This window comes from Cuculus canorus, chromosome 3 (genome assembly GCF_017976375.1).
Source record: "Cuculus canorus isolate bCucCan1 chromosome 3, bCucCan1.pri, whole genome shotgun sequence".
NCBI classification, from domain to species: Eukaryota; Metazoa; Chordata; class Aves; order Cuculiformes; family Cuculidae; genus Cuculus; species Cuculus canorus.
This window is the reverse complement of record NC_071403.1, coordinates 89697006-89721815: the sequence shown is the minus strand read 5'-3', so window position 1 is coordinate 89721815 and position 24810 is coordinate 89697006. Positions and strand designations below refer to the sequence as shown.

At 38.8% G+C, this 24810-nt stretch overlaps 1 protein-coding gene across 1 annotated transcript; it reads right to left on the bottom strand.

The window, feature by feature from the left end:
- Nucleotides 1-4491: 4491 nt before the first annotated feature.
- Nucleotides 4492-23541, bottom strand: LBR (lamin B receptor). The gene is made up of 14 exons (XM_054063122.1): nt 23412-23541; nt 18544-18724; nt 16836-17018; nt 16281-16364; nt 15497-15671; nt 14702-14898; nt 13952-14006; nt 12000-12194; nt 10638-10741; nt 10117-10246; nt 9859-10023; nt 8561-8641; nt 8351-8473; nt 4492-6996 (listed from the first exon to the last, which is right to left on the bottom strand). The coding sequence occupies exons 2-14, from the start codon at nt 18706-18708 to the stop codon at nt 6836-6838; spliced, it is 1818 nt and encodes a 605-aa protein (XP_053919097.1). The 5' UTR covers nt 18709-18724; nt 23412-23541; the 3' UTR covers nt 4492-6835.
- Between the last annotated feature and the right edge of the window lie 1269 nt (nt 23542-24810).

Genomic DNA, 24810 nt, shown 5'->3' with positions numbered 1-24810 from the left:
GTTGGGTTTTTGAGAATTGCCATCACAGACCACCTGTCAAGACCAGCATTGACCATGTCACTTCTCAGGATCTGAGTAATTAAAAATCAACACACGTAACACACAATTACCCCACTTTAACACCATGAGGCTTATTAAAGGGAGTTGAGTTGTAAAGGTTGTTTGAACATTTTCTAAAGCTGTGTTAGTGTCAGTCCATGTGCTGCTACTTGTGCACAGCTGCAAATTTGCTGTAATTTGTGTAGGGGGTCTGCACTGCACTGGTGGCATCAGTGAGGCTGACACAGAAAAAAAACCCATGGGAAACCTGGGCTCTTCAGTACGTGGAATTGAAAAAATGTGCATAATCTGGGCCATGACTTGTTCTTTACAATTAACTATTTTAAAAAGAAACCAGGATATTTAAAGGGAGAAGAAATAAGTATCTAGCTTTCTTTCCATTAACTTCTTAGCAGCAAGAATTGCCTGTCCCTTCCAGCTTTTCTACAGACATTCACAAATGTCATGCGGTTGCTTTCTCATAGAATGAATGTAGTCTTCTGACTTTATCACAGACTCGCTCGGTGTCCATGGAAGCTGCTGAACATGTTACAGGGACAGCATGGGGTTTTTTTAGAGCCAGGTGAACACATCGTGCTGTTAAGAAAAACAGTCTCTTCTGAATTATCCTAAAAGGCAAAATGTGCGATCCTTATGAAAACAGTTTTCCATTTAGAATCCTCACTTGTTCTGATGAAAGTTACTTTAAGCTCTCTGCACCTCTGCAGCCTGCCTAGTAGATGCATCTTAAAAAATGGAACTAAGGTAGAAGCCTGAAAATTGTACTCTGAAGGAAACTATTTTAATGCTAAATAATGTTACAAATTCATCCAGAATTTTTCATTCTATAGGTCTTACATTTCCAGCAGAGTACTGCCTCCAAGCTCTTGCTGTTCTAAGTACTAAAAACATTTTAGGAAAACAAACCTGGAGATTATAGCCTCAACTCCTCTCCTTTTTGTACAGTAGCAGGATATGACCTCCTCTCTGCAAAATAGTTTTAAGTACGTGAAATTTGAGGTTTCTCAGCCCAGATGGTCTCAGGAGCAGGAAGATGATTAATTGATGTCCTTTACCAGGAATATATTTAGGAGATTTAAACTGCAGTTTGAATTTTGGAGAAGTGCTTGATTTATATGAGAAGGAGGAGTTGGATGATACTGTTGTGAACCTTGCAGCTATTGATGAAAAAGCTAATTACAGTAATATGAGATAAACTATTCTTTTAATTTTTCTGCAGGTTGCATATTGAACATTAATTATATGAAGAGTGGAAACTTCTATTTAGGCATTTAGCAAAGTTTCAAAATAAAAAATAGTCTCTGGAGTCAGTTTTGTCTCATTTATGTTTTTAAAATGCAAATTTAATTTTGTTACACTCAAAAAATTACCTTTGCTTGGGCCACTTGATATGTGATGTTATAGATGTATTTGCTATTACACATGTATTGAGTTTTCTTCATAAGAATGAATAACAAAGTGGTAGTCTGCAGATGAACTTCCAGTATAGCTGAGGTGAATTCCTAATATTCTTTTAAAAATGGAAAAACAGTTGTTTAAGAATGATGCCAGCGTAGGGACTGCAAGTTTAAACAGTGGTATAAGAGGAAACCTTTCTTAGGCTCTGCTATTGTGAGCCCAGAGGAAGGCCACGAAGATGATCAGAGGGCTGGAGCAGATCCCATACGAGGACAAGCTGAGAGTTGGGCTTGTTCAGGTGGAGCTTATAGCGACCTTCCAAAACCTGAAGGTAGCTACAGGAAAGCTGGGGAGGGACTTTTTATAAGAGCATGTAGCAATAGGATGAAGGGGGAATGGCTTTAAATTGGAGGGGGAAAGATTTAGATTAGACCATTAGGAAGAAATTCTTCACAATGAGGGTGATGAGCCACTGGCAACAGGTTGCCCAGGGAGTTGTCGATGTCCCATCCATGGAGATGTTCAAGGCCAGGTTGGATGGGACTTTGAGCAGCCTGGTTTGGTGGGAGGTGTCCCTGCCCGTGGCAGGGAGGTTGGAGCTGGATGAATTTAAGGTCCCTGACCCAACCAAAGCATTCTTCGGTGTGGTGGGGAGAAGCAGTCTGAAGTTTACTGCAGGTAACCATGGAATATAAGTACTTTGACGCTCACAAGTTCATTGTCTATCTGTGTCTGAAAGTACCCAAACCTCCACCTTTTATTTAATCATTGCTTCAGCTCTATGTTCAGGGTTACTCCCAAATGATGTTAAAAACAGCCTAAGTGCATTTGTTAGGCAGAAGTAGCTAAGCCTCTGTAAATTGTAAATTATATCTCCCTATAATTTAATGAGTGGCACAATTATTTATAGCTCTGACTTAGTGCAATGGATTAATGTCCTCTGTTACTGTGCTGCATGTATGCAGTTGATTGTGATGACCTTTGAGCTCATGGAGAGGAAGTTTTGCCAATTTTCCACGGTCACGGAATCTCAGCTTTCATCCCACCATCAGATGCTGTCTGAAAAATGGTTGAAACAGTGAGCTGAATCTGGGCTATTATTTCTAATAGCAGACCTAAGTTTGCTATTAGAAATAATAATAAAGGAATAATAATAATGGAATAATCATAAACAATAATCATAGATAATGAAATAAATAATAATGATAATCAAGGATATAACTGTGAAATGCACATTGCAATCAATTTTATTTTCAGAGATTGTTTTCATAATGGTCTAACCAACACTTGCAATTGCAGAAATGCAGCATGAGTTACTTGTCCTTGGGCTTCAAATAGAAAAATAATTGATAGTTCAAAATGCATCATTGGTTTTATTCAGTATCTTTCCGTATCTTTACTGTCACCTATCATTTCACCTCTAAACATATTTCCTATACGTAACCCTGTGGCTTGCTCTTAAAAATTGAAATTAAAAGCCTCCCCCATCTAAAGAACCATGAGCATATAAAAACCTCTGGTTCTTTCAGTCCTATCAGCCTGATCTCAGTTCTTTCTCTCCATATACACGTGTGTGCACCATGCAAGAGATTCAGCCACACTGAAAACCTGTGACATTCCTTGCTCACTCATTTTGGAGACGTTCCTCGCTCAGTAACTGTCATATTTTCTTGAAATTCTCACAAAGTGTTTTCCTACCACAAAGATTCTTTTCTTCTCAGGCAGGTGACAGAAGACACTGTGGAAGCTGCAGAGGGACTCTCTATGACAGAGATTTGAACACACTAAATTAGATGAAGAAATCACCCCTGCAGACACACGAACTGTTGCAGAGTATGTGCAGCTACAATGTCATTAGTGTTCATTTTCAGATTTGAAAACGCCCCAGACAGTCTTACTAGCTGCTAGGACTACCAGCTCCCATCTATTTTGGTGGGAATTGAGAATTTTTAGTTTGGCAAAGTTCCATTCCCAAAGGCTGTGATAAGCAGATATAAACATATACAGAAATCACAGAACTATAATAATGTCTACGTTTGTCTACAATATCTGTTTGCTTTCAGAGGAATCTTAAGGTCATAAAATCACAAGTAGAAAAGAGCATGAACTAGTTCTACTTTGCTTCTTTAAACCATTAATCTATTTGAATAGCTTTGCATGAGCATCACATTTCCACTAGTCTTGTTCACATTAGGTCACATTCACACAGGAATTATGTCCTGTACAGCACCCCTTTGGCTGCATCCCCTGATTACACAAAACTGGTGTTTGGCTTTGACTTTTATTAGAAATTGCAGGGGAAAAAAAAATATGATTCAGGCAAAACAAGTGTTAAATCTGTCTTTTTACAGTTAAGTTTTATTTTTGGACTAACAGAATGGAGGATCAAGAAGAGGTAATGCATTAGCCTTGCCCACTTCACTGGACTCCCTAAAGACTCGAGGATTACCAGTTCACTTTGTAACAGCAGCCAACATACCACACCAGCAAGGACCAAGTCAGAGTCACAAAACCAGGTGCCCTGCTGTGCCAGTTCCATGACCAATAATTCTCAGATACATTTAAGCATGGCTCTGAAGCCATTATCTTTTCCAGTAAAAATAATCATTTTTTCCTAACTCAGCAACTGCAGTTGCTATCCATTGAGGTTTTCATGCCTGCTTTTCCTTCCCCTGACATGCCACCTAATTCTCAGTGCTTTCATATTCTTCAGTGCAGGCAGATGAGCAAAACAGCTGACATAGAGCTGATGCAGAGAACAAATGTGCTCTTGGGATGATGGTGGAGCTATAAACTTTTGCATAAAGAGAAGGAGAAGAAAGGGAGAATTGAAGATCTCCTTTTAAATGGATAGGCTTCCTTAGCCTGTCAAGGAGTTTTAAGGAAAAGAAAAGCACTATGCATAACCCTCAACCCACAACCACTGATACAATGAGAACCTCAACAAACCTGCATCTTTACTGAATAAGCTAAAATCAATGTAAATTTTTTTCAGACATCACAAATTACAAGGAAAAAAAACCCTACTTAATAAAAAAAAGCTTTATTTTAGTTTATAGGCTTGTGTGTATTAACAACAATTACTTCAAATTCACAAAAAACTCAGCGTGTAAATAAATCAAAGTTATCATTGGTCAAGATCTGTTTCTGAAAAACAAAGGCTCTGAATTACATTTTAATATACTTGCATGGCAACAGATGAAACTGGGATGGCAGGGGCACCTCCTAGTTTATAGGGTGAGTTAAACTGCCACCCACCTGTCCCCACACACTTTAAAACAACAGCTGCAAACTGGTGCAGTTAAATGATTGCTCTATTTCCCTTTAACTGACTGAGCAACCATTGGAAAAAAAGCATCCCAGTGTAATCTGCTACTTCACAGGAGGAAATGCTCTTCAGGATTGTTACAGGTAATGCTGTTTTTTTTCCAGGAATCAAAGTATTTGTCTTAAAACATTTTTCTTACAACACCAACACACAGGTTTTCTGAGAAGACTGCCATACTCAAGCTACATTATATACAATTCAAATGTACAATTATGTTTAAAAATGCCTGTGTACAAAATAGAGAGTTCTTTTATTACAAAAGTCACATGCTAGATTTTCAATTACATCAACATTTTTAGAGAAATGAAACCAATAGATGAATAGAAACATTCCGATTTATTAGGAACTTTCCTACAAGCAAATGCAGAGGTACCTGAGCTCCTTCTCCACTATATTTAAGATTCTAATAAGCTTTTTTGAAAAATTTGTGCTATAAACCTCATGTGTGAAGTATGTGAAAAGCACTTAGTTGTGACAACAGAATAAAAGCTAGTTAATTAATGCAAGATTATTTCAGTAAAATATAAAGTTATTCTACTTGTGATGTAAATACTGCAAGGACATCTGATTTACAGCCAGTTAGAGGAAAAAACACGTAACTAGTGTCTAGAACACATACATCAGTTAAAAAGTCAAATATATACAAAAATATATTAGAAAGTGGTCGAGTTCAACCACAGGCTCATGTAAAAAAATGTTTTAAATAGCAATAGCAAAAAAATAGCTATTTTCTCTATCTGCAACAGTACAAAAGGCAAAACCTACATATGAGGTAGCGATGCCAAATTTTAAAAAAAAAAACCAAAAAAAAACCAAAAAAAACCCCCCACTTTGGATTAAGGAGCATTTCCTATATTTTCATGCCATATTTGTCAATACAAATATTTAAATGAACATTTCAATTGTTTCGAGAATTAATACGTTAATTTACAAAAACCTTTATTCAATGAACATTTAAAAAAAATACTGGAAAATGATTTAGTTCTACAAAAGCTATGGCATTTCCAAATCCAAACACTGTACAGCAGAAACATGGAGGCTTTATTATACACACTCGGTAAACACTATGGTACATTAAGACATAATTTACAAAGATTAGAATAAGCTAACTGTGGTAATTTTATTCTTTTCTGTCAAATACGCATACACTGCACCTTTTGCTCCCCTGTGTTCAGTAGTAGATGCATGATCAGATCTCACTACTCACTTCCACAGCTGAAACAAGTGTTTGTATCATCTACCTTCAGAAGTCTGAGCCAGAAGCGCGCCTGCTCTCTAGGGTCAGGAGCACTGCCAGGCAGCAGCTCAAAGTCTCCCTTAATCCATGCTAAAACTTCCTCAAAAATTTGGGGATGGCATGGGAGAGGACAGTTGTGCCCCTTCACTTCTCCCAATCCCATCCCTTTGTTCCTCCTGCAGATGAAGTGCAGGAGGGGCCACCTAAGCCTCCCTGATCAGAAAATCCCAATAATGAAAAGCCAGGAAGGGACAACCGCCCAGCTGGAGCTGTGTCAGCTCTGAGTCAGGGACTGGAGGGCAGCACAGCCAGTGGTATGTGCCACTCACGTAGGTCAAATCCTCTGCTTCCAGCTCCACTGACCAAAAAGACCCTGCTGCTCCTCCTATTCCAGCAATTAAGTCAGACACCTGAAGTTAGATGGTACAGGTAACACTAGAAAAAGAACTGCATGGAATTCTGTATTTATTGTTATTAGGAAAATAACATACTTTACATCACAGTGCTTAATTAAATGCAATAAAAAATGTAAACTCAAGATTCTAGATAAAATTTAGCTTGAAAAATTAGGGCTCCAAGACTTTTGAAAATTCACAATTTTTAAAAATCACAGATAGTCAGTTCACATAACTCATATATTTAAAATTAATGCAAATACCTGTTGATGCATGCCACTGTTTGGTCACTTTTTTTTTTAAAAAACAAAAAAAGCCTAAATAACAACTAGACCAAGTGCAAAGGTAAGAGGTATATTTTTATTTGCAAAGAAACTAACTTTAGAAGTAAGTTGCAAATCAGGCATCTGGAGCACTCTAGTAGATGTAAGGAAATATGCGGTATGGTACACGCTGACAATACCTTTCCCATGCCAAGCCATATTTTTGCTTACAATGATGTTCATCACGAGCCTCTCGATGGACAAGCAAGCAGATGAAATATATCACATAGAAATACGGTAAAATGTTATTAAAACCTGTAGAATAAAGCGAGAAAGTCATGTTAGATACAGAAAAAAACTAAAACAGAAATGTTAGCAACATGTATTAAGCTGGTGATACATACTTGTTATGGACTGAAGTATCTTATACTTGTATGGTAAAGAATCAAATACTTAACAGGATAGTGTGAAAACTGAGTGATGTTTACATGCAGATAGGAAGAAAAAAATCCAAGAAGTAATCTTTAAAATTCAGGGTCTCAAAATCTACTGACTTCACTCTCAATGTATGCAAAGTTGACACATTTTAAGTTCTTTAGCTATCAAAACCTGAGAAAGAGTTAAACCTCTGCAGCATGGAGCTACCCCACACAAGGGGCATTTTGGCTGTCAGGCAGTAACTCTAGCTTTGCTCAAAGCATCTACTTAAATGATCCCCTCTGACTCCCATGCAGCTACAGCAACATTTCCACTTCTGCCATCACAAGGCTGACAGAGGATTAGTCTCTCCTATTTTCAGAGGGCAACTCTCCTCCAGGATACTGTCTACAAGTGCATATGCTTATTTAGCACTGTCTACATTCAATTAAAATCTAAATTAAAATTAACCTGAACTCCGGCATCCTCTCACTGCTGATGGCCATGGTCGCAGCATTAATCACCTGGTGACAAAGTCCCATTCTACCAAAACTCCCCATTGTCATGCTCATTTCTGTGCTTCTATAAAAGAAAAACTCCTACAGAGAAGGGAGGCACCCAAAGCCATTTTTCAAACTTGAATGAAAGGGGGCAGCACAACCATGATCAGTTGTATTTTCTGAAACTCCTACTGCTCTTTTGAAGCTCCTGCAAACAATCGGGACTACAAAACTCCATTGGACAAAAGGCTCCCCCTAACTTTCTCTAAGTGTAAACTTTATGAAACCCAGGAAGTATTCAGTAACAAAATCTTTGAAATAGAATTCCATCCCTTTGTATTTGATGACTTTTTGTTTTCTAAAGTATTTTGCTTCAAGTCAATCTCTGTATGTGTTAGCCCTTATCTCAGAACTCCCACTTTCTGAGAACTCTCTTTGAAAGCACTATAGCACAGCACTAGTGTAAAAAATGTAACGTACAACTTATTATCAAGCAAGCCCCAACAGTACTGAATGATGTAGTGTCAGAAAGAAGAGTCAAATCTATAGTATATGTCAAATCTATAGTAAAATATAAAGGATAAGATGTAAGAAAACAGGTGTCAGATTAAGCTTCCAACACAGAAATTTGCCATTCAACTAATAATAGGTATTAGGATCTCAAGTAATTACTGCTTTGCATTTCAAACTCAGTCAGATGCCAAAACATAAAAGCATTTTAGATAAAATTCACTTTGGTTTCAGGAACCTACCACAGGGCAGTGACCATGCCAGAGCCATGATGATGTCGCCAAGATAATTAGGGTGACGAACAAAACCCCACCATCCTGTCACAAGAAGTCCTTTTCCAGTTGCAGTGGGTATAAATTTCAGATCTGTGAACAGAGTCCATAAAACAACTGAAACGTGAATTTCACAAAAAGCCATTGTATAGCAACTGAACAAATAAAAAATGCACTTACAGGCCAATTTGGGATCTGATGGATTCCTTCGGAAATTATTTTTCTGAGAATTTGCTCTACGGAATATGTAATATCCAATACCTGGAAATAAATATTATTAATTTTGCATTTTCATTTTTTTGCCAGTTTTCTCTCCTTCAACAAAAGCACTGTTACGCTCTCTGCCACTCTTACTACAAAGTCTTTTCCTCAGAGATAATAACTGATATTCTCCAGTTCTCAGAGCTCTAACAAGACAGAAATGCTACTGGAACCTGCGTTCCATATGTTCTCACGCACTACTAACTTTAAGATTTACTTTCACATCTACTTTTACAATCATATTTGAAATACTTCATTAACCTAACACTGAATTTGAAATTCATGTAAGTTGATGTGTTGCTGTTTAGATTATAGCTCTATTAGCAGCCCAGTATTTTGCTACAGTGTCTATTCCATAAACTAACCAACTATTTATGAGTTCACAATATCAAAAGAATGAAACCATGAAGTATTATCTTGCTTTGAAATTCCCCCCTCCCATCACTTTTACAAGGTAGTTTAAATTCAATTCTGAGGTTGTATCGAAATAGCATGATTACAACTACTTTAAGATGTTAAAAAAAAGAAATATATGAACTGAAAATGAGAAACGATATTGTATTTCTCAGAACTGCACATACCAAGTTGCATGCCTTCATATTCTTTCCGAGTGTTTCCATTTCCTTTGTCATAACTACTAAAAATTTTCTTTTACATTTACTACTTAGATAAAAGGGACAAACCACAAGGCCATACTGGTGCAAATTTAAGGTTCCACAAGGATGTGAGATCCTCTCTCAAAGCACTCAGCTAGAAGAAAGGAGGTGTTTTCCATGGACATGAGTTCCTAACTATGGGCACTGAGGAAGAATATGCAACCTGTTAAATGATTAAACTTCCTTTCTCCTAGGTTCAGTAAACCATGGCCAACAAGTTGCTGACTTCTTTTTTATGAGTCACCCACCATTACCCAGACTGGCTTTAAAAGACATTTGCTACATTTCATTCAAAGTGTTTTAAGTCACTTCTGCAACTCCAGACAGGATACATATAAAGATGCCTCTCAACACAATGATTAGGTGTCCAGACTCTCATTTTATCCCTTATTCAGTAAAATGAAAATTTATTATACTGTTTGTATTAAACAGTAGCCAGACGCATGCTCCCACTATCTGTGGTAATACAGAAAATATAATCAACTTCACCCTAGCTATAGCTTCATCTCAACTCAAAGAAACAAAATACTACCAGTAGCAATAACAGGTACTATAACTTACAGTTCAGAACAGTAATTGCAGCAGCAACAGGCCAAGAAATTGCATTAGGATGACCAACTAAATAGTAGGCCTGCAGACTGTAGACAAACGGAACCCACACCAAATCTCCAAATGCTAGCATAAATCCAAATCCATCATGGGTAATATCCATTGTAGTCAAAATAGCTTCCTAGAAAAAAGGAGGAAGAACTTTATAATTTACAAAGCCTCATTCATTTAACACAATTAAAAATGGAATTAGTTTAATACAATTGCCACTTGCCTCATTCCACAGAGCATCCACCACGTAAAGAAGCTGAAAGCTGTTCACAAGTATCATTGACAGAGATGGCATATTTTGATTGTGTATCTTCATCTCAGCCAAGAGCATTGCCAAGTTTATAACAACCTAATGTAGAAAATACTTTGTTACAAGTTCTCCTTGTAAAAGAAAGTGATAGTTTCTATTATGACAAACAGTATTTTAATACAGATGGGTTTGGCCCATTTTTTAAATTAAAAAAATAACCTGTTTCACAAGCAACAGTTTGCAACTAGGGTTTTCATTTAGCAAAGAAGGTAAAACGTAGACATTTTCCTAAAGTGAATAAAAATAGCCATTATAAATTTGGCAAGATGAAACTGTTTGGAAGGATGGTTTTTTTCCTGTTTATAAATACATATTTTAGCCATAATACCAATTTTATATATATATAGATAATATATATTATATGTATATAAAAAAAAAGCTATTTGTGTAATGTTTAAACAAGTGAAAAAAACTAAGTTTACTTACTCACCCAGCCAATTAATCCTGGACGCAACTCACAAAAGTATTTGAGGTCAAAACTGCCAATACGGGGGTTTAATTCATGTCCAGTAAAAAAATCATAAATAAAATACCCTGCAGATAAGACAGTCTTTGTTAGCAATATTCTTCCTTTGTCTGCCACTACTCTTCTTTCTGTAAAGCAGTTCTTACTTTCTACTAATATTCTCTTTTTATAAATAAAGTCCTTTAGATTGGCAAGAAACATGTGAGTGAATGCAAAATACAAAGTAAAACTCACATGGTTTGTATTTTAAGAGGCCCAAATATTTTATTCATTAAGGCTAAACACTTTAGAAGTTACTGCAGGCTTATTTTCCCTTGACACTTGTTCCTTCTTTCAGCCTTATCCTGAAGCTGACATCACAGTTTCCATGAACAGGATCTTATGGTATTAATTAATCCTGCTTCTCCTCCTACTTTGTTGCTTTCCCCTAGGAGCAAGAATTCTTTGAACTGTGACAATTGCCTGTTCATCAAGAGATGGACCAGAAGAAAAATACTGTACCTTGACTTCAAGATACACTGCACTGAGTTAGCAAGTAACAAGCACCTGGCAGTACAGTTACAGAATGCTACTATACCACTTAGAGAAAACAGAACTGCACTTTACAAAGAAAAAACAATTCACGATAATTTATTTCCCTTCACACACACACTGCACTGATAAAGGAACCGAAGATATCTGAATACTTCATTTTAATACGCTAAGTGTTCTGTCCATAAATTCCCTTTCTTAGTCATCCTATGATCCTTTTTAATAGTAGTTTAATATTTAATGCTAATAAGCTTCTCAACTTATCCTTTGTCCTAAAAACCCATATGCATACAATTGATACTTTGTAGGTAGGCAGTCTCCTGACTAAGTCAAGATTTCTTTTGAAAACTCAATTTAGCTAACTAGATGTAAGAGTGTGCAGCAAAAATAAAAGTTTAGCAATACACCGTACTTTCAAGTTCTGTACCTGACTTCCCTTTACCAAAAGATCGAGATTTTTCAGTTTTCTTTCTATTCCCAGCTGCTTCAGGAAAAGGCCCACCAGCAGTGGCACTATGAGGTGAATGTGACAGGCCCCATGAAAACCAAAAGGAAGGGACTGTCCTCTCATCACTAAGGTAACAGACCAACTAAATCCAACTAAAATTTTAAGCATTTTACAGTATCCGAGTGTGAACAAAAATTTGCCACTTAACTCACAACATGAATTTTACCTTGGTAGAAAGTACAAGTCACAGTATTATAATAACCAGTCCTAAATCTAGCCTTTAATTAATAAAAATGAAACTGTAGCACAAAATAGGAATGACATTATCTACAATATCTATAACTCACCAGAATTTCCACCTGGTGCTAGTTCTTCCTCAGGTGCTTTCAGTGATCGAATATACAGATAAATGCTCAATACCATAGAAAAAGCTGCAGCTGACACCGCAAACTGCATGAAGTGATCATACAAATAATGAAGTTCAAATTGAAAGTATAATAAAATTCCAATAGCTGAGGCAGTCAAAATAAAAGCATAAAACCCTAAAGGATGTAGAAGAAAAACATATTAGCTAAAACAAAATAAAATAAAAATATAATTCTAGTAGAATCTACCCAGTCCAGCCTTTCTGCATTTCCACTTCTTTCAAGATTTGTCTATTCCAATGTCTTACACATCCCGTGCTCCTGAGGTTCAGACTTCTGGGGTACACCAATACCCCCTAGACATTCTATCTATGCCCTGAAACTTCCTGTGCTCCTCATCAGAAGGACAAGAGGCAGAAACAGTCTAAATGCTCCTACATGTTTGATAAGAACATAAGATCCAATTTCAGATTCTAGTGGAAAAATAGACACTGATACTGCTACTGGATAATGATAGCAGACCAAAAGTCTTATCTGTTGGACAGCTCTGAGAAACACGTTTTCTTCTCTAGGTATTTATCTTTATTCAAACCTTGATACAGATACCAGTAATTAAAGTATTAAAATAACTTTCAAGCCAAAACTTGAACACAAAACTTTTGTACTTTGAGAGCATAAAACTGCATACAATGGAATAATGTCCAAATATAAGCAGGTGGCTGTATATATATATAGAAGGCACATAAGTGCCTACCGTCAGTCACAAAGGTTGAAGTTAGAAGGGACCTCCAGAGCTCATCTAGTCCAATCACCCTGCTCAAGAAGGGCCACCTGGAGCTGGTTACCTACGACCATGTCCACACAGTTTTGAGTACCCTCAAAGACAGAGACTCCAAAATTTCTCTGCAACCTGTACCAGTGCTCAGTCACCCTCATTGTAATAAGCGTTTCCTGATGCTCAGATACAATCTCCTGTATTTCAGTTTGTGTCCACTGCCTCTTGTCCTGTCAATGGTTTCCTTCCTTTCCTCAAGAAGGCTTTCAGAGTTGCTTTGAAGATTAGCTTTTAATGGCATTACATTTTTTTTTAAAATCATCTAAACCAAAAGAAGTTACAAGGCAGCCTCAATATGGCTCACTTCTATAGGATCCAATTCACTCTGCTTTTATGATTTACAGCCCTACTCCATCTTAAAAATGCCACTTTAAAATGGTGCAACTTATCAGACTATAACAAAACCCCATTCGTTTTTTTAATATAACACTTAGATTCCATTAGCACCACACAGTGTCTTTCAACCGACTAACCAATCCAATAGGCGGTCTGGAATACCTGCAAGGCAAAGTACCCTTTTCCATTTAAGCCTGGAAAAGCAGTCCTGCTGAAGTATGTTAAAACATACTTTAAACCTAGATGAGAAATATGCCTTATTCATATGAAGTGAAATCATAAGGACTAAGAACTGTTCTTGCCAGGCAAGAATAAGAACATCTTACATAAATTTTAACACATTTATTAGTCTGTAAATCAGAGATATCAAAGACAATCTAGACACACAGGATAAGATCTCTTCAAATCGCTCCTGATCATTTTCTCCAGAGCAGTCCTCGTTACACGAACATTACTAACACTTCTGGTAGGCAACTGCCTGTTTAACAGTTATGCAAGGAATAAGACAGGAGTCACTGGTCACAACTGGATGCAGATCAGGTGCCCTGTACAGCATAGTATCTTGCTCATGGGGTAGTTAATTTCTGACAGTTAGCAACCTCCGTTTCACAAGAAAAAGCTTATTATGTTTTATGAAAAATTCACAACAGATACCCAATTGGACCATAGAGTTTATCTTTCCTAATTGGTATCTTATGGTACCAAGCATGGCAAATCAGATACTGGTATCAAATTTCAGAATCAGAAACTACAACTTGCTTACCATTTATCCTGTACTGCAGTTTCCTTCCATTTGAAAGAGGCAGGCCTTCTACAACCTAGGACGAATAGAATACTAGTGTTTCAACAAAGGACTTTCTGAGGGCACTGGCAGGGAAAGAAATCCAAGCACATCTCTCCCACAGACATTCAATGAAGGTAAGCAGCTGAACACATCCAAATATAAATACTGAAAAAAAAATCCTCTTCCTAACCAGCCTCAAGAAAACAGAACAGGTCCAATCACTGTAAACATGTATAGCAACAGACCAAAATGACTGAATGATCTATTTAGAGTGTTCTTTCAGAATCTGCCAGCATCCCTCTAGTCATGAAAAGATGGAAACAGACCACTTGCCTGATATACATATGGCTAGAATGGTTTATAGCTTCCCCTAAAAGATTACACTAGATATCAATAAGAAACCAGGCATCAAAGTTTGTCAATTTAGAAGTGAGACACCTGGAATGAATCTAGAATTCTATCACACAAATTTTATCCATGCTTTGATTTGAACTCCTATATACCTTCAGCCTTTTTTATACTGTAAGACTGTGAAATGCACAGGCACTAAATTCTTAACCAACTGTGCTATTTTAAGCTTACATAAATCTGCAGTAGCCACATTCCATCTTAATACAGAAAACTAATTAATCTGCTTTCAAATTCAATGAATTAAGAACCTACCCTACCTTCCAGCCTAACACACAAATTAATTATCGATGAAGACTCAGTTGCTACTGAACAGCTTACCTTTCCAATTGGCAGTAAGTAGAACAGAGCTTGAAGGAAAAACCACAGAAGAAAAACACCAAACACCCTAGCCTCCCAAAGACTTTCAAGTGCTGGGAGAGGAGGAGGGAAGTTCAAAAGACTGGGATCATCTTGTTTGCACATCAACAGCAAGTAGAATACAGTAGCAGGCAGGAAAAATATCAGCACTAACGCCCCTGTAAACAGACAGCATGCCATATTAGAATATAAACATAGAAAATAAAAAACATAGTTTCAATCCCCCTAATAAAGCTCAATATTAACTTTAGTAACAAAGAAGAGGTTGTCATTATCTATTCCTGAAGCAAGACAGTGACAATCCCCTAGTCATGTAATGGGATACAGTGATATTCTTCTCACTCCCATATGCGGTCATGTAATCAAACTGAAGGATCGCATCCACTACATCTCTTTAAAAGTGTTCAATAAACTGTATAAAGAATACTTCACTGTTGAGTTTGAACCACCTAGGTTTTGAAAATGTAAAAACTTTGCTAGTGCCTTCAATTTAATTTGGAATGTTCACATCTAACAGTGCAAGGGAAGACACAAGAGCTTCACTATATTTCACAAGAGAACCAAGTCTAATAACAATTCTTTGACTGCCACCAGTACCAGTACGGACTACAGGAAGCACTGTCACATGAGACTGGACTTTGCAACTAGTGTCCAAAACTGGAAAAACAGTTCTTGACATGACAGTATGGTCAATAAGTAAAAATGAAATAAAAAAAAAAAATACTCGTTTTCAACTATTACAACTTGCACACATACCAATTCTTCCACCAAACTCTAGGTCCTTTGTTTTTGATGATGCTTTATCGAATGTTTTTGTCTCAAAACCCTTTTCCTCAGAATATATCTCTTCTTTTTTCTTTTCTTCTTTTCTTGAACGCAAGCTGTACTGTTCAAACACGCGTTCTGTTTCCAGGTCTGGTTTCAACTTTTGCTGTTAATGAATAAAAATAATTCACTAAAGAAATTCCTAGTGATTTTACCTTACTGTAGTCCATTATTTAATATTTGGAGTGATTCACCATGAAACACCAATATACAATGTGTTCTACTTCCATATAGTTTATGCACCTATATGAAGAGCCTGCTAAAAGCAGTTTAATAGTGATCACTTAAGCCATGATTAGATATCAGCAGCAGGTCAAGTACAAGTCACTCATTCCTTCCTTCCTGCCATAACTCTGTACACTAGCTAACAATCAGGACTAAAGAACAGATTTGGCTAAAAAAAAAAAGTAATTAAAAACCACTTTCTATGGCCAAACTCTCACACTGTAAAAGCACGGGAATGAGTACAAGTAACCAGTAAGAATTTGATGGGAAAAAAAAAAAAAAACAAGAAAAAAAAATGCTAGGCAGCTCTAATACTCCTCCCTTTTGACAACTTCCTCTCCCCTGAACTTAGCTGAAAAGTAAGCTTAATCTCCAAGTTCCATGCTGCATTCTATTTCTCCTTGATTATTATACTGCCCTCTTCCAGGGATTTTTGAGAAAGCTAAGTTAGGACACAACATAAAACTAAGAGTAAATACAATGCTCATACCTCCAAGATAACGCAGGATGTGTCATTTTTTTCTGTACTGTCAGGTTCACCATTGTACCTTCTGGTGTTATTCTCACTCGGCTTCTGATAACAGAAAAAAAACCCCCTAGTTATAGCTACCTGCTATATATTGATCAGCAGATCTTAAAAGTAAGCTAAATTCCTTTGCCTCATTTCACAAGAGGGAGCATTTGTCTTCAATGTGAAGCAATGACCTCAATATTAAAATATTGAAGAATTTGTGTTTGTTTGAATTCCTAGAACTTCATGGTACCAGCAAATTCAAATGGAACTTAACAACATATGCTTACATTTCAAGAACTTCCTAACAACTTCTGCAAGGTAGAAAGCTTATTTTCAAAGAAAAAAGGCAGTTCTGGATACACTTTTGCAGGTAATTATGTTGTTCATAGAACATAAACTACAGCTGGCTTTTACAATAATAAACACAGTATGCATGAAACAAATCTTTTGCAAATAGCAAAGATTAGTTTTTAAAAAAAAATTCTAATAAATCCACATAAACAGAACAAACAAGTAAAAAAAAATGAGTACCAGTAGAGCCAAGTTGGTTTCCTGAATGGTTTTCTTTTTGTCATCTTTATGTTCTCTGCTCTGGGAAGAAGAACGACGTCTGCCTTTTGCTGGCCGACCAGGAGATCTAGATCGAGATCTACTTTTTCTGGAAGGAGAACTTGAAGAGGACTGGCTCTTCCTGTGCTTGAATGATGACTGTGACTAAGAGAAAGAGAGAAAGAAAACAAAATCTTACCTTAGGTGTTCCAAAGAACAATTTTAGAAACTTGGTTTTTTTTGTGATGAGGACTCTGGCATCTAGTTCTACAGAACTGTCTCTGATTTCCTTTACTGACGCTATGCAAAGGCTGTTAAGAAGAGCAACTGAAGTATATTCGTTTTTCTGGTAATACCCAAATAATCCTGCCCCAAGTCCAGCTGCTGACAATTCCTGTCAAAGCTACAGACATCAGGATATGGATGTAAGCTATCAATGTGAGCACCATGCTGCCCACTTAAGACTTCGCACAAGTAAATGAAAGGATAGCTGTCTTTAAGAGACAGCTATCATCTTAGTTACCTCTATTAATACAATTGACATATCAAGATGCAATAAATCTTTTCAAGGCAACACAGCTGAAATCAACTTTAAAAGACCCCAAGTCAGCCAAATCATTACATTAGATGTGATAACTAATTTTATAAGCAGTTTTTCCTGAAAAGTACTTCGTTTTCTTTTTCTGTGAAGTCTACAGTGCTTGCTTTCCCATGTAAAATCTTTATAACACAGCTTTTTTAGGGCACAGATGCCTAATGACAAAGAAAGGCATTTTCTCAGCTTGAGTTTGCTATCCTGCAAGCATGAATTAAAGAAGCTGGAATTAAAGCAGCGAAAACATCTGTCTACCTCAAGGCAGAAACATTTTGTCCCAAAAGAAAAAGGGCATTTGTGGGGCATGTACATTGCCACCAAAAATTGAAAGTACAGTTCACATACAGATACACAAGTTAGCTTTGAACTTACAGGTCTTAAAAATCAACTGCATTCAAATAGCTTTTTGTCTCATGCATTACCACATTTAAATTGAAGTGAAATTTGTACGCAGAGTTCTAAAGGCCTTTATCAGTAACAGAAAATGAAATAATAAAGGTATGTAAATAGGAAGGGGTGTGCTCATACACATAGGACAGAATCCTTTTTCTAAAGTCACAAATTGTCACAAATGTAGCAAAATACCTTATGAAAACTTTGGGGACCTAGAACAGTACAAGCTCTTCACAGATACTTCAACTACATGCTTAAAGGGTACGCACTATTTATATTTACAGTAATCTTACGTGCTTGCATTTGTTTTCAAATCTTATTTGTAAGTGGAAAAATAAGTCAAATTAGTGTCTACCCTCTGAATACTAGCTATATAAGCTACCCAAACCCAATTTTTCCTAAACAATCATGATATAGAGTTCCTTTATGATCAGACTCGTTTTCCCCAAAATGTATCACTATTTTTTCAATACAAAGAAAACAACTATGCTTCTTTAGTCAGCATTCTGAACTTCTGCTTGAGATGTCATGTAGGAAAAAAGCTATTATTTAGCACCAACTGTCTTGCTGAAGACAGTTAATGAAAGCTCCCGAGGCAACCCAATACAACTTATCCAATGATAAGTTGTATTTTTCTCTACATCACAAGTTCACTATAATATTCCATTAGAAATATTCATAATTATATGAACGTGTACTCACCCTTATATCACTTTCTTTCAATGCAAGTTCAGTCCCATCTTTGTATTTAACAGTATAAAGATGAGAAACATCATCGTAATGAGTCACTTGTACTTCATAGTACAGGACACTTCCGGGCCAACGGCCCATCACCACCTCACCATCAGCAAACTTCCGGTTTGGCATTTTTCAAAAAGAATCCCTACAACAGAAAGAAATCAATACATATGAGCTAAACATTAGGCTTCATTTTTCCCTACTCTTTCTGTATTGTTTAGTCTGGAACGGGGAAACTTAAACAACTCATCACCTTAAGTAGGCAAAAAGCTGCCCGATAAGATAAAAATGATGATCCATCTGCCAAATTCATAGCACACAGAAGAAACAGGTTTAAAATAGAGCAAAGATTTAAGTTGGATGTCACGAAAAAATGTTCAAATATGTTAAGAGTATGCCTAGATCAATATTCAGCTATAATATACAATCTCCATCATCAGAAACCAACAAAACCAGGCAAAGCATGTATTTGATCAAAATTACATAAATGCAGTTGATCTCACCTAAAGGGAAAAAAAGTAAATTAGACGCTAAGTATCCTCTAGCCCTCTTTTCCTCTGGTTCTACCAAAATTACGGAAGTAATCATTTCTAAATGCTAAAATAAAATGTCCCAGATATATTCAATACACACAGCCACATTACATCCTTTCTTCAATTTATTATGCCAAACACTCAAAAATGAGGAAATACAGGAATTGAGGCTCCTGCCTGGGTTGAATATTTTCTCTTTTCCACCTATTCAGTAAAAGGCATTTAAAGCCTTTCATAGGAGCCTGCAGGAAACCAAAGAACAGCATCAGAGCAACTATATAATATCCTGAAAAACTAAGTTGTATCCCTCTGTTTGCATCATACGGTTTTTACTCGATATTAGCAAAACATGGTTTAAATGACTACCATTCTAACCTTCCCAGGGTACTGGGAAAACCACAACTGTAACTTAAAGAAAGCTATGTTTTTAAATGTGAAGTCCTGCATAGCTCTGAAAAGTCTAGTATTATGTCACTGCCTTAATAAAATAGGTGTCAATAGCAAAACTTCTTGAACTTCTGACTTGAACTTCTCTGTGATTCAGGTCTCAACATAGAAAATGATTGTATCTTAGAAGTCCAAGGTAAAATATGTACTAACTTATGTCCTATCGCCATTTGTATGATGAACACAGGAACTGAGAATTGGGGGGGAGAAACCAAGCAAAACAGCAAATAGTTTTTTTTCAACGCATTTTAACTTGTTTGCTATAAACAAGATGTGAAGCCACACAAAACGAGACCAAAACTAATATTTAACTAGATACTCATTCATTACACATTAACAAACCCACAATGAAACTCAGATTCTTTGGCAAAATATATTGTTAATACGCAATCATACGCCTTCATAAAGCACTGGGACATAGGGCTACGTGAGGCTTGCTTAACCAACTTTCATTCAGGCATCTCCTGAAGCTGTTGCTGCTGTTAGATTTTACACCTGCATAGCCCTTGAAGTCAAAGAGGAAACAAAAAACTCTGCAAAATTTCCTCATGTGGATTTTATTGCTAATAGTCCTAATTCCTTCAGAACAAAAGCATCTGGTCATCTCTTTTGCTGTACAACATTTGAAGGAGTGAAAAGAGTAAGTTTTATAATTTGGTTTCACTGAGACCTCCTAGTAACAAAAACTATGAGTTCTGGTCTGTGCTTGTAGGCACAACTTCTTCCAGCTCATCTGTCTTCTACCCAGTGTTTCTTGTTCCAGTCCCATTATTTTCTTATTCTTCTTGAACTCCCACTCTTCTGACTGTTTTATCCCAGTCAGTTTAACCCTGTCAAATTCACACTCTTGTTTTCTTATGATTCCATTAAAACAATTTCCATGTTTTCATTTCAAATTCTTCTCCATTCTCTCCATGCCCTACTTTAATTCCTTGGGAAGGGATGGCCTTTTCTGCCCTTGTTCATCAAACTAGTTCAGTACCTCTTCACCACCTCTGGGATCAAACTCTGGTCTCAATCCCCATCTCTGTCTCCTTGCCTAGTTTTCGCACCCAAAAGCCAGTTCTTCAAGAGATCCATAGCTCCTACCGCTCTTTCCATAGTCTCTCACACAGATCCAGCTTCTTCCTCCGCATCTGAAAACAGCCTAAACACTGGTCATCCACCAAGTCCAGTCATAGCTTTCACCAAAAGTCATGACCTAATCTGCGATAATTTCCTCTTTGCCGTTTCACTTCCTACACTCCAGCCAACTGTTTCTTCTCCTGACCTGGAACACCTTGGGCATCATCTGTAAATTCAACGCCTGATTGGAACAAAGCTGCCAGATCCTAGGACAAAATTATGAAAAAGAGAATCTTTGCCATTTAAGACCAAACACGAAGACAGTCCAAATAAAAAATAACATCGTGATTTAATTCTTTTCAAAGCCAGAAAGACCTTCCTCTCCTCCAACCTTGTTCACAAAAGGAGCTGAAGTTAGTTTTAGGAACATGGAAAATATAGTTGAAGGACTTGAAGCTAAACCAATATTATATAATTCAGACTGAGGTAAATATCAACTATATTTAGTAATAAATAGATGTAATCAAGTGAAAAAAATATCCTGCAATTCAAAAGTAATAAACAATCTCATTAGTGAAAAGACCTACTTGTTCTTCCATTTTTTCCTTACAGATTAAACATTATTATGGAGATCAACATTAAGCACTAAAAAAAAAAGAGTAAATATCACTTATTACCCTATCAAAAACCACCACATTGTTCTGCACCCCTGTGTCTCCTGTTTGTGAGGTTCGCAATTCTCATTCTATACATCCCACTTCAAAAAGTGGAAGTCAGCCTTTAACTGTCCCGATAACAGAGCCATTGACGGCAACAAGAAAAATAAAGATAGGAAGCCTTTAAAATAATTACAGTTTAAAAATTACATTTTGAAATTATTGCTCTTTCAAGCTCTACACAGACCCCTGATAGTTTTCAGGTATCAGCTGACATCAGCCTAATGTTCACAGTAGTCCTATACAAACTTTTTCATTTATAGCGCTTTAAAATAACTTTCTTTTGATATTGCTTGGATATATATTTCATTCAATGAACCTTGTACTGTACAAATACCCGATTGCAAGTATATTCACTTACTCCCAAGATGAAATTTATGTTTTGCGCACCGCTATGATTTTCCTTTAGGAACTCAAGACTCTAAGGAAACGGCTCAAAAGGATTTGGTGTCCTATACCAAGCCAAGGCAATTAATGCAAAACTCCCTGGATATTAAAAGTTGGTCAATTAAAAGTTAGTGCCGCCTCAACCAAGAAGGAAAACAAATAAAGAGAAATATGGCAAGGAAACATATTGCCCCATACATCAATTTCTGGTCTTTCTTAATGACCATTTCACTCCACTTTCCAGATACATGGAAAGATATTTCACTCCTGTCAAGAAAAGAAGACTGCTAGCTCATAATCAACAGACAATTATACCACATCATCAGAAGCTGGGATCACAGTTTTGAGAAAGAATAAATTAAAAATACACTATACAAATTTTTCTCTCTTGGAAGAGTGAAGTTCGTATGTATTCAGTGATTCCACTTATTAATTCTGACATCTCACCACTGTAGTGTATGTCAGAGGGAGCCAGTTGAATGCAAGAAGAGAAATGCAGGAAGATAAACAATGGCAGTCAAAGGCTGGAGCACCTCCCTTATGAGGGCAGGCTGAAAGTTGGGGTTGCTCGGCCTGGAGAAGAGACAGCTCCAAGCAGATCTTATAGTGACTTTCCAGTACCTCAAAGGGGCTACAAGAAAGCTGGGGAGGGACTGTTCACAAAGGCTTTTGGTGACTGGACGATGGGGAATAAACTGGAGAGGGGCAGAATTAGGTTAGACATAAGGAAGAATTTCTTCACTATGAGAGTGGTGAGGCACTGGCACAGGTTGCCCAGGGAAGCTATGGATCCTGGAGGTGTTCAGGGCCAGGCTGGATGGGGCCTTGGGCAGCCTGATCTAGTGGGATGTGTCCCATGGCAGGGGATTTGGAACCAGATGATCTTTAAGGTCCCTTCCAACTCAAACTGTTCTATGAGTCTAACAAGGCACAGCTTCCTACATGGAAGTCATCAATTCCATACTTCCTACTACTAAATTCACCAAAGAGACCGAGCTGTGCAGGACCTCTTCGAGATCACCCAATTATTTCCACCTCTTTACTTCCATCACGGTGGAGACACCTATCAAGACTGCCTCGACTAAACCACCAAACCAGCTTCACCGCTAAAACCCAGCGCAAATAAGCCTCGAGGTAAACATTAAAAAAAAAAAAAAAACACGTCAATCCTCAGGGAGAGAAAACGAGGGTTTTTTTCCCCCTTTCACAGAAACCTTTTCCGAAGAACCGAAGGCGGAGGGAAGGGGGCGGGCAGGCGGGCGGGCGTGCAGATCTCCCGGCGGGGGAGGGGGGTAGCTGTTGACAGGAAGGGCCCCGCGCACCGCCCCCGGCCCCGCCCCGCGCGCACGGCCGGCGCGAGCCCCCGCGGCCGATGGGGGGGGAAGGGGGAAGGAGGGGGAGGGGGCGGGGCCGGGCCGCCCCCTCTGCGCCTCCCGCCACACCGAGCGCCCGCGGCCTCGCCCAGCACAAAGGCCGGCCGCCCTGCCTGCGGCGCCCAAGCGAACGGCGCAGGGGGCGGACTCAACGGCGGCGCCGCAGGATGGACACCCGAGCTGGGCCGCGGCCCGCGCGCGGGGAGAGGCAGCGGCGATTGGCCGCGGCGCTGCGGCCCAGGAAGGCCGCGGAGGGGGCAGGGGGGAGGGTGGGTCCCGTCTTGCCCCGCGCCGCCCCCCTGTGCCCTTACCTGCCGGCCGCCCCTCACCGGGCCGGGCGGGAGGCGCCTATGCGAAGCGGCGGGAACCGGCCCCAAGCGCGGAGCGATCTGCGGAGGGAGGGGAGGGAGGGAGCGACGGCCCTCGGCGACGGTTACGGCCCCGCCCCCCGCCGGGCGACGGCCGCGCCCATTGGCCGCTGCCCGCCGTTTGAATGGCGGGGGGCCGCGCGCGATTGGCCGCCGCGCGATGGCGCGGTCCCGCGGCGCTGAGCGGGGCGACTCGGCCCTTGCACCGCGGGCGGAGGGAGGGGCCGCGGTCGCCATGGCGGCGGGAGCCGCCGAGGGCCGCCGGTAAACAATGAAGGGGGGGGGGGGGTGCGTATGTGTGTGTATGCGCGCGCGCTTGTGTGTGTGTGTCGCCGCCCGTGCTCTTCGCCGGTGGGCGCCTCTGGCACTCAGCGAGGCGGGAATCGTAGAGTCACTGGGTTGGAAAAGACCTTTGAGATCATCAACTCCAACCGTACTCGTCTAGTACTAAACCATTCCTGAGCACCTCATCCACCTGTCTTTTCAACACTTCCAGGGATGGGGACCCAACCACCTCCCTGGCAGCCTCTGCCAGGGGCCTAGAGCCCTTCTGGTGAAGAAATTGTTCCTAATGTCCGGTCTGAACCTGCCCTGCTTGAGGCCATTCCCTCTGAATCTGTTACCTGTCACTTGAGAGACCAACTCCCCTCTCCTCATACAACCCCTTTTCAAGCAGTTGTAGAGAACAATAAGGTCTCCCCATAGCCACCTTTTCCCCTGTCTAAGCAACTCCAGTTCCCTCAGCTGCTCCTCCTAAGACTTGTTCTCTAGCCACTGTCTCTACAAACGAATAAAAAAGGACAAAAAACCCCAACAGCATGTGGTCGACGCTGTTCCGGAAACTTTTCCAGAAAGGCCACTCAAGTAACCACCAGGTTTTGAAATCAGGAAGTCTAAGCAATACTTCGGGAGGCGGAGGAGAAATAAGTTGTGAAAATCACCATACGCAGGGAGTTTTGATGTAAAATAAGATGTCTATTTCAAGTGCTTGAATCTTTAAAAAAAAATAAGTAATTTAAGCCTGAAATACAAATACATTTGTACGATCTCTAGAATATCCCGAAGTGTCTAAATTTGGACACAGGCTGACAAGTCATTCGGGCCTAATAAAGATTCCCAAATCAAGGAAAATTGCTGAAAGACAAGACCACTGTTTTCCAATATAGAAGACTGGCAATACCACACAGACACAGCAAAAAATCTCAGATTAAAAAAAAAAAAAACCCAAAGGAATAACATTACCACAAAACCACAATCCCAGAAGAAGAGACATAAGTAGGACTTATGGTAACCGTGGGCTTAATTTGGCTGAGATTTACTGTTATTTATTTGCTCACAAATT

Excerpts from the sequence above, each read along its gene's own strand:
- LBR (XM_054063122.1), bottom strand. The coding sequence starts at position 18,708 with ATGCCAAACCGGAAGTTTGCTGATGGTGAGGTGGTGATGGGCCGTTGG. Across the intron at positions 14,007-14,701 it reads ACTTACTGCCAATTGGAAAG|GTTGTAGAAGGCCTGCCTCT; the intron begins GTAAGCTGTTCA and ends TATTCGTCCTAG. Across the intron at positions 10,247-10,637 it reads GTCCAGGATTAATTGGCTGG|GTTGTTATAAACTTGGCAAT; the intron begins GTGAGTAAGTAA and ends TTTCTACATTAG.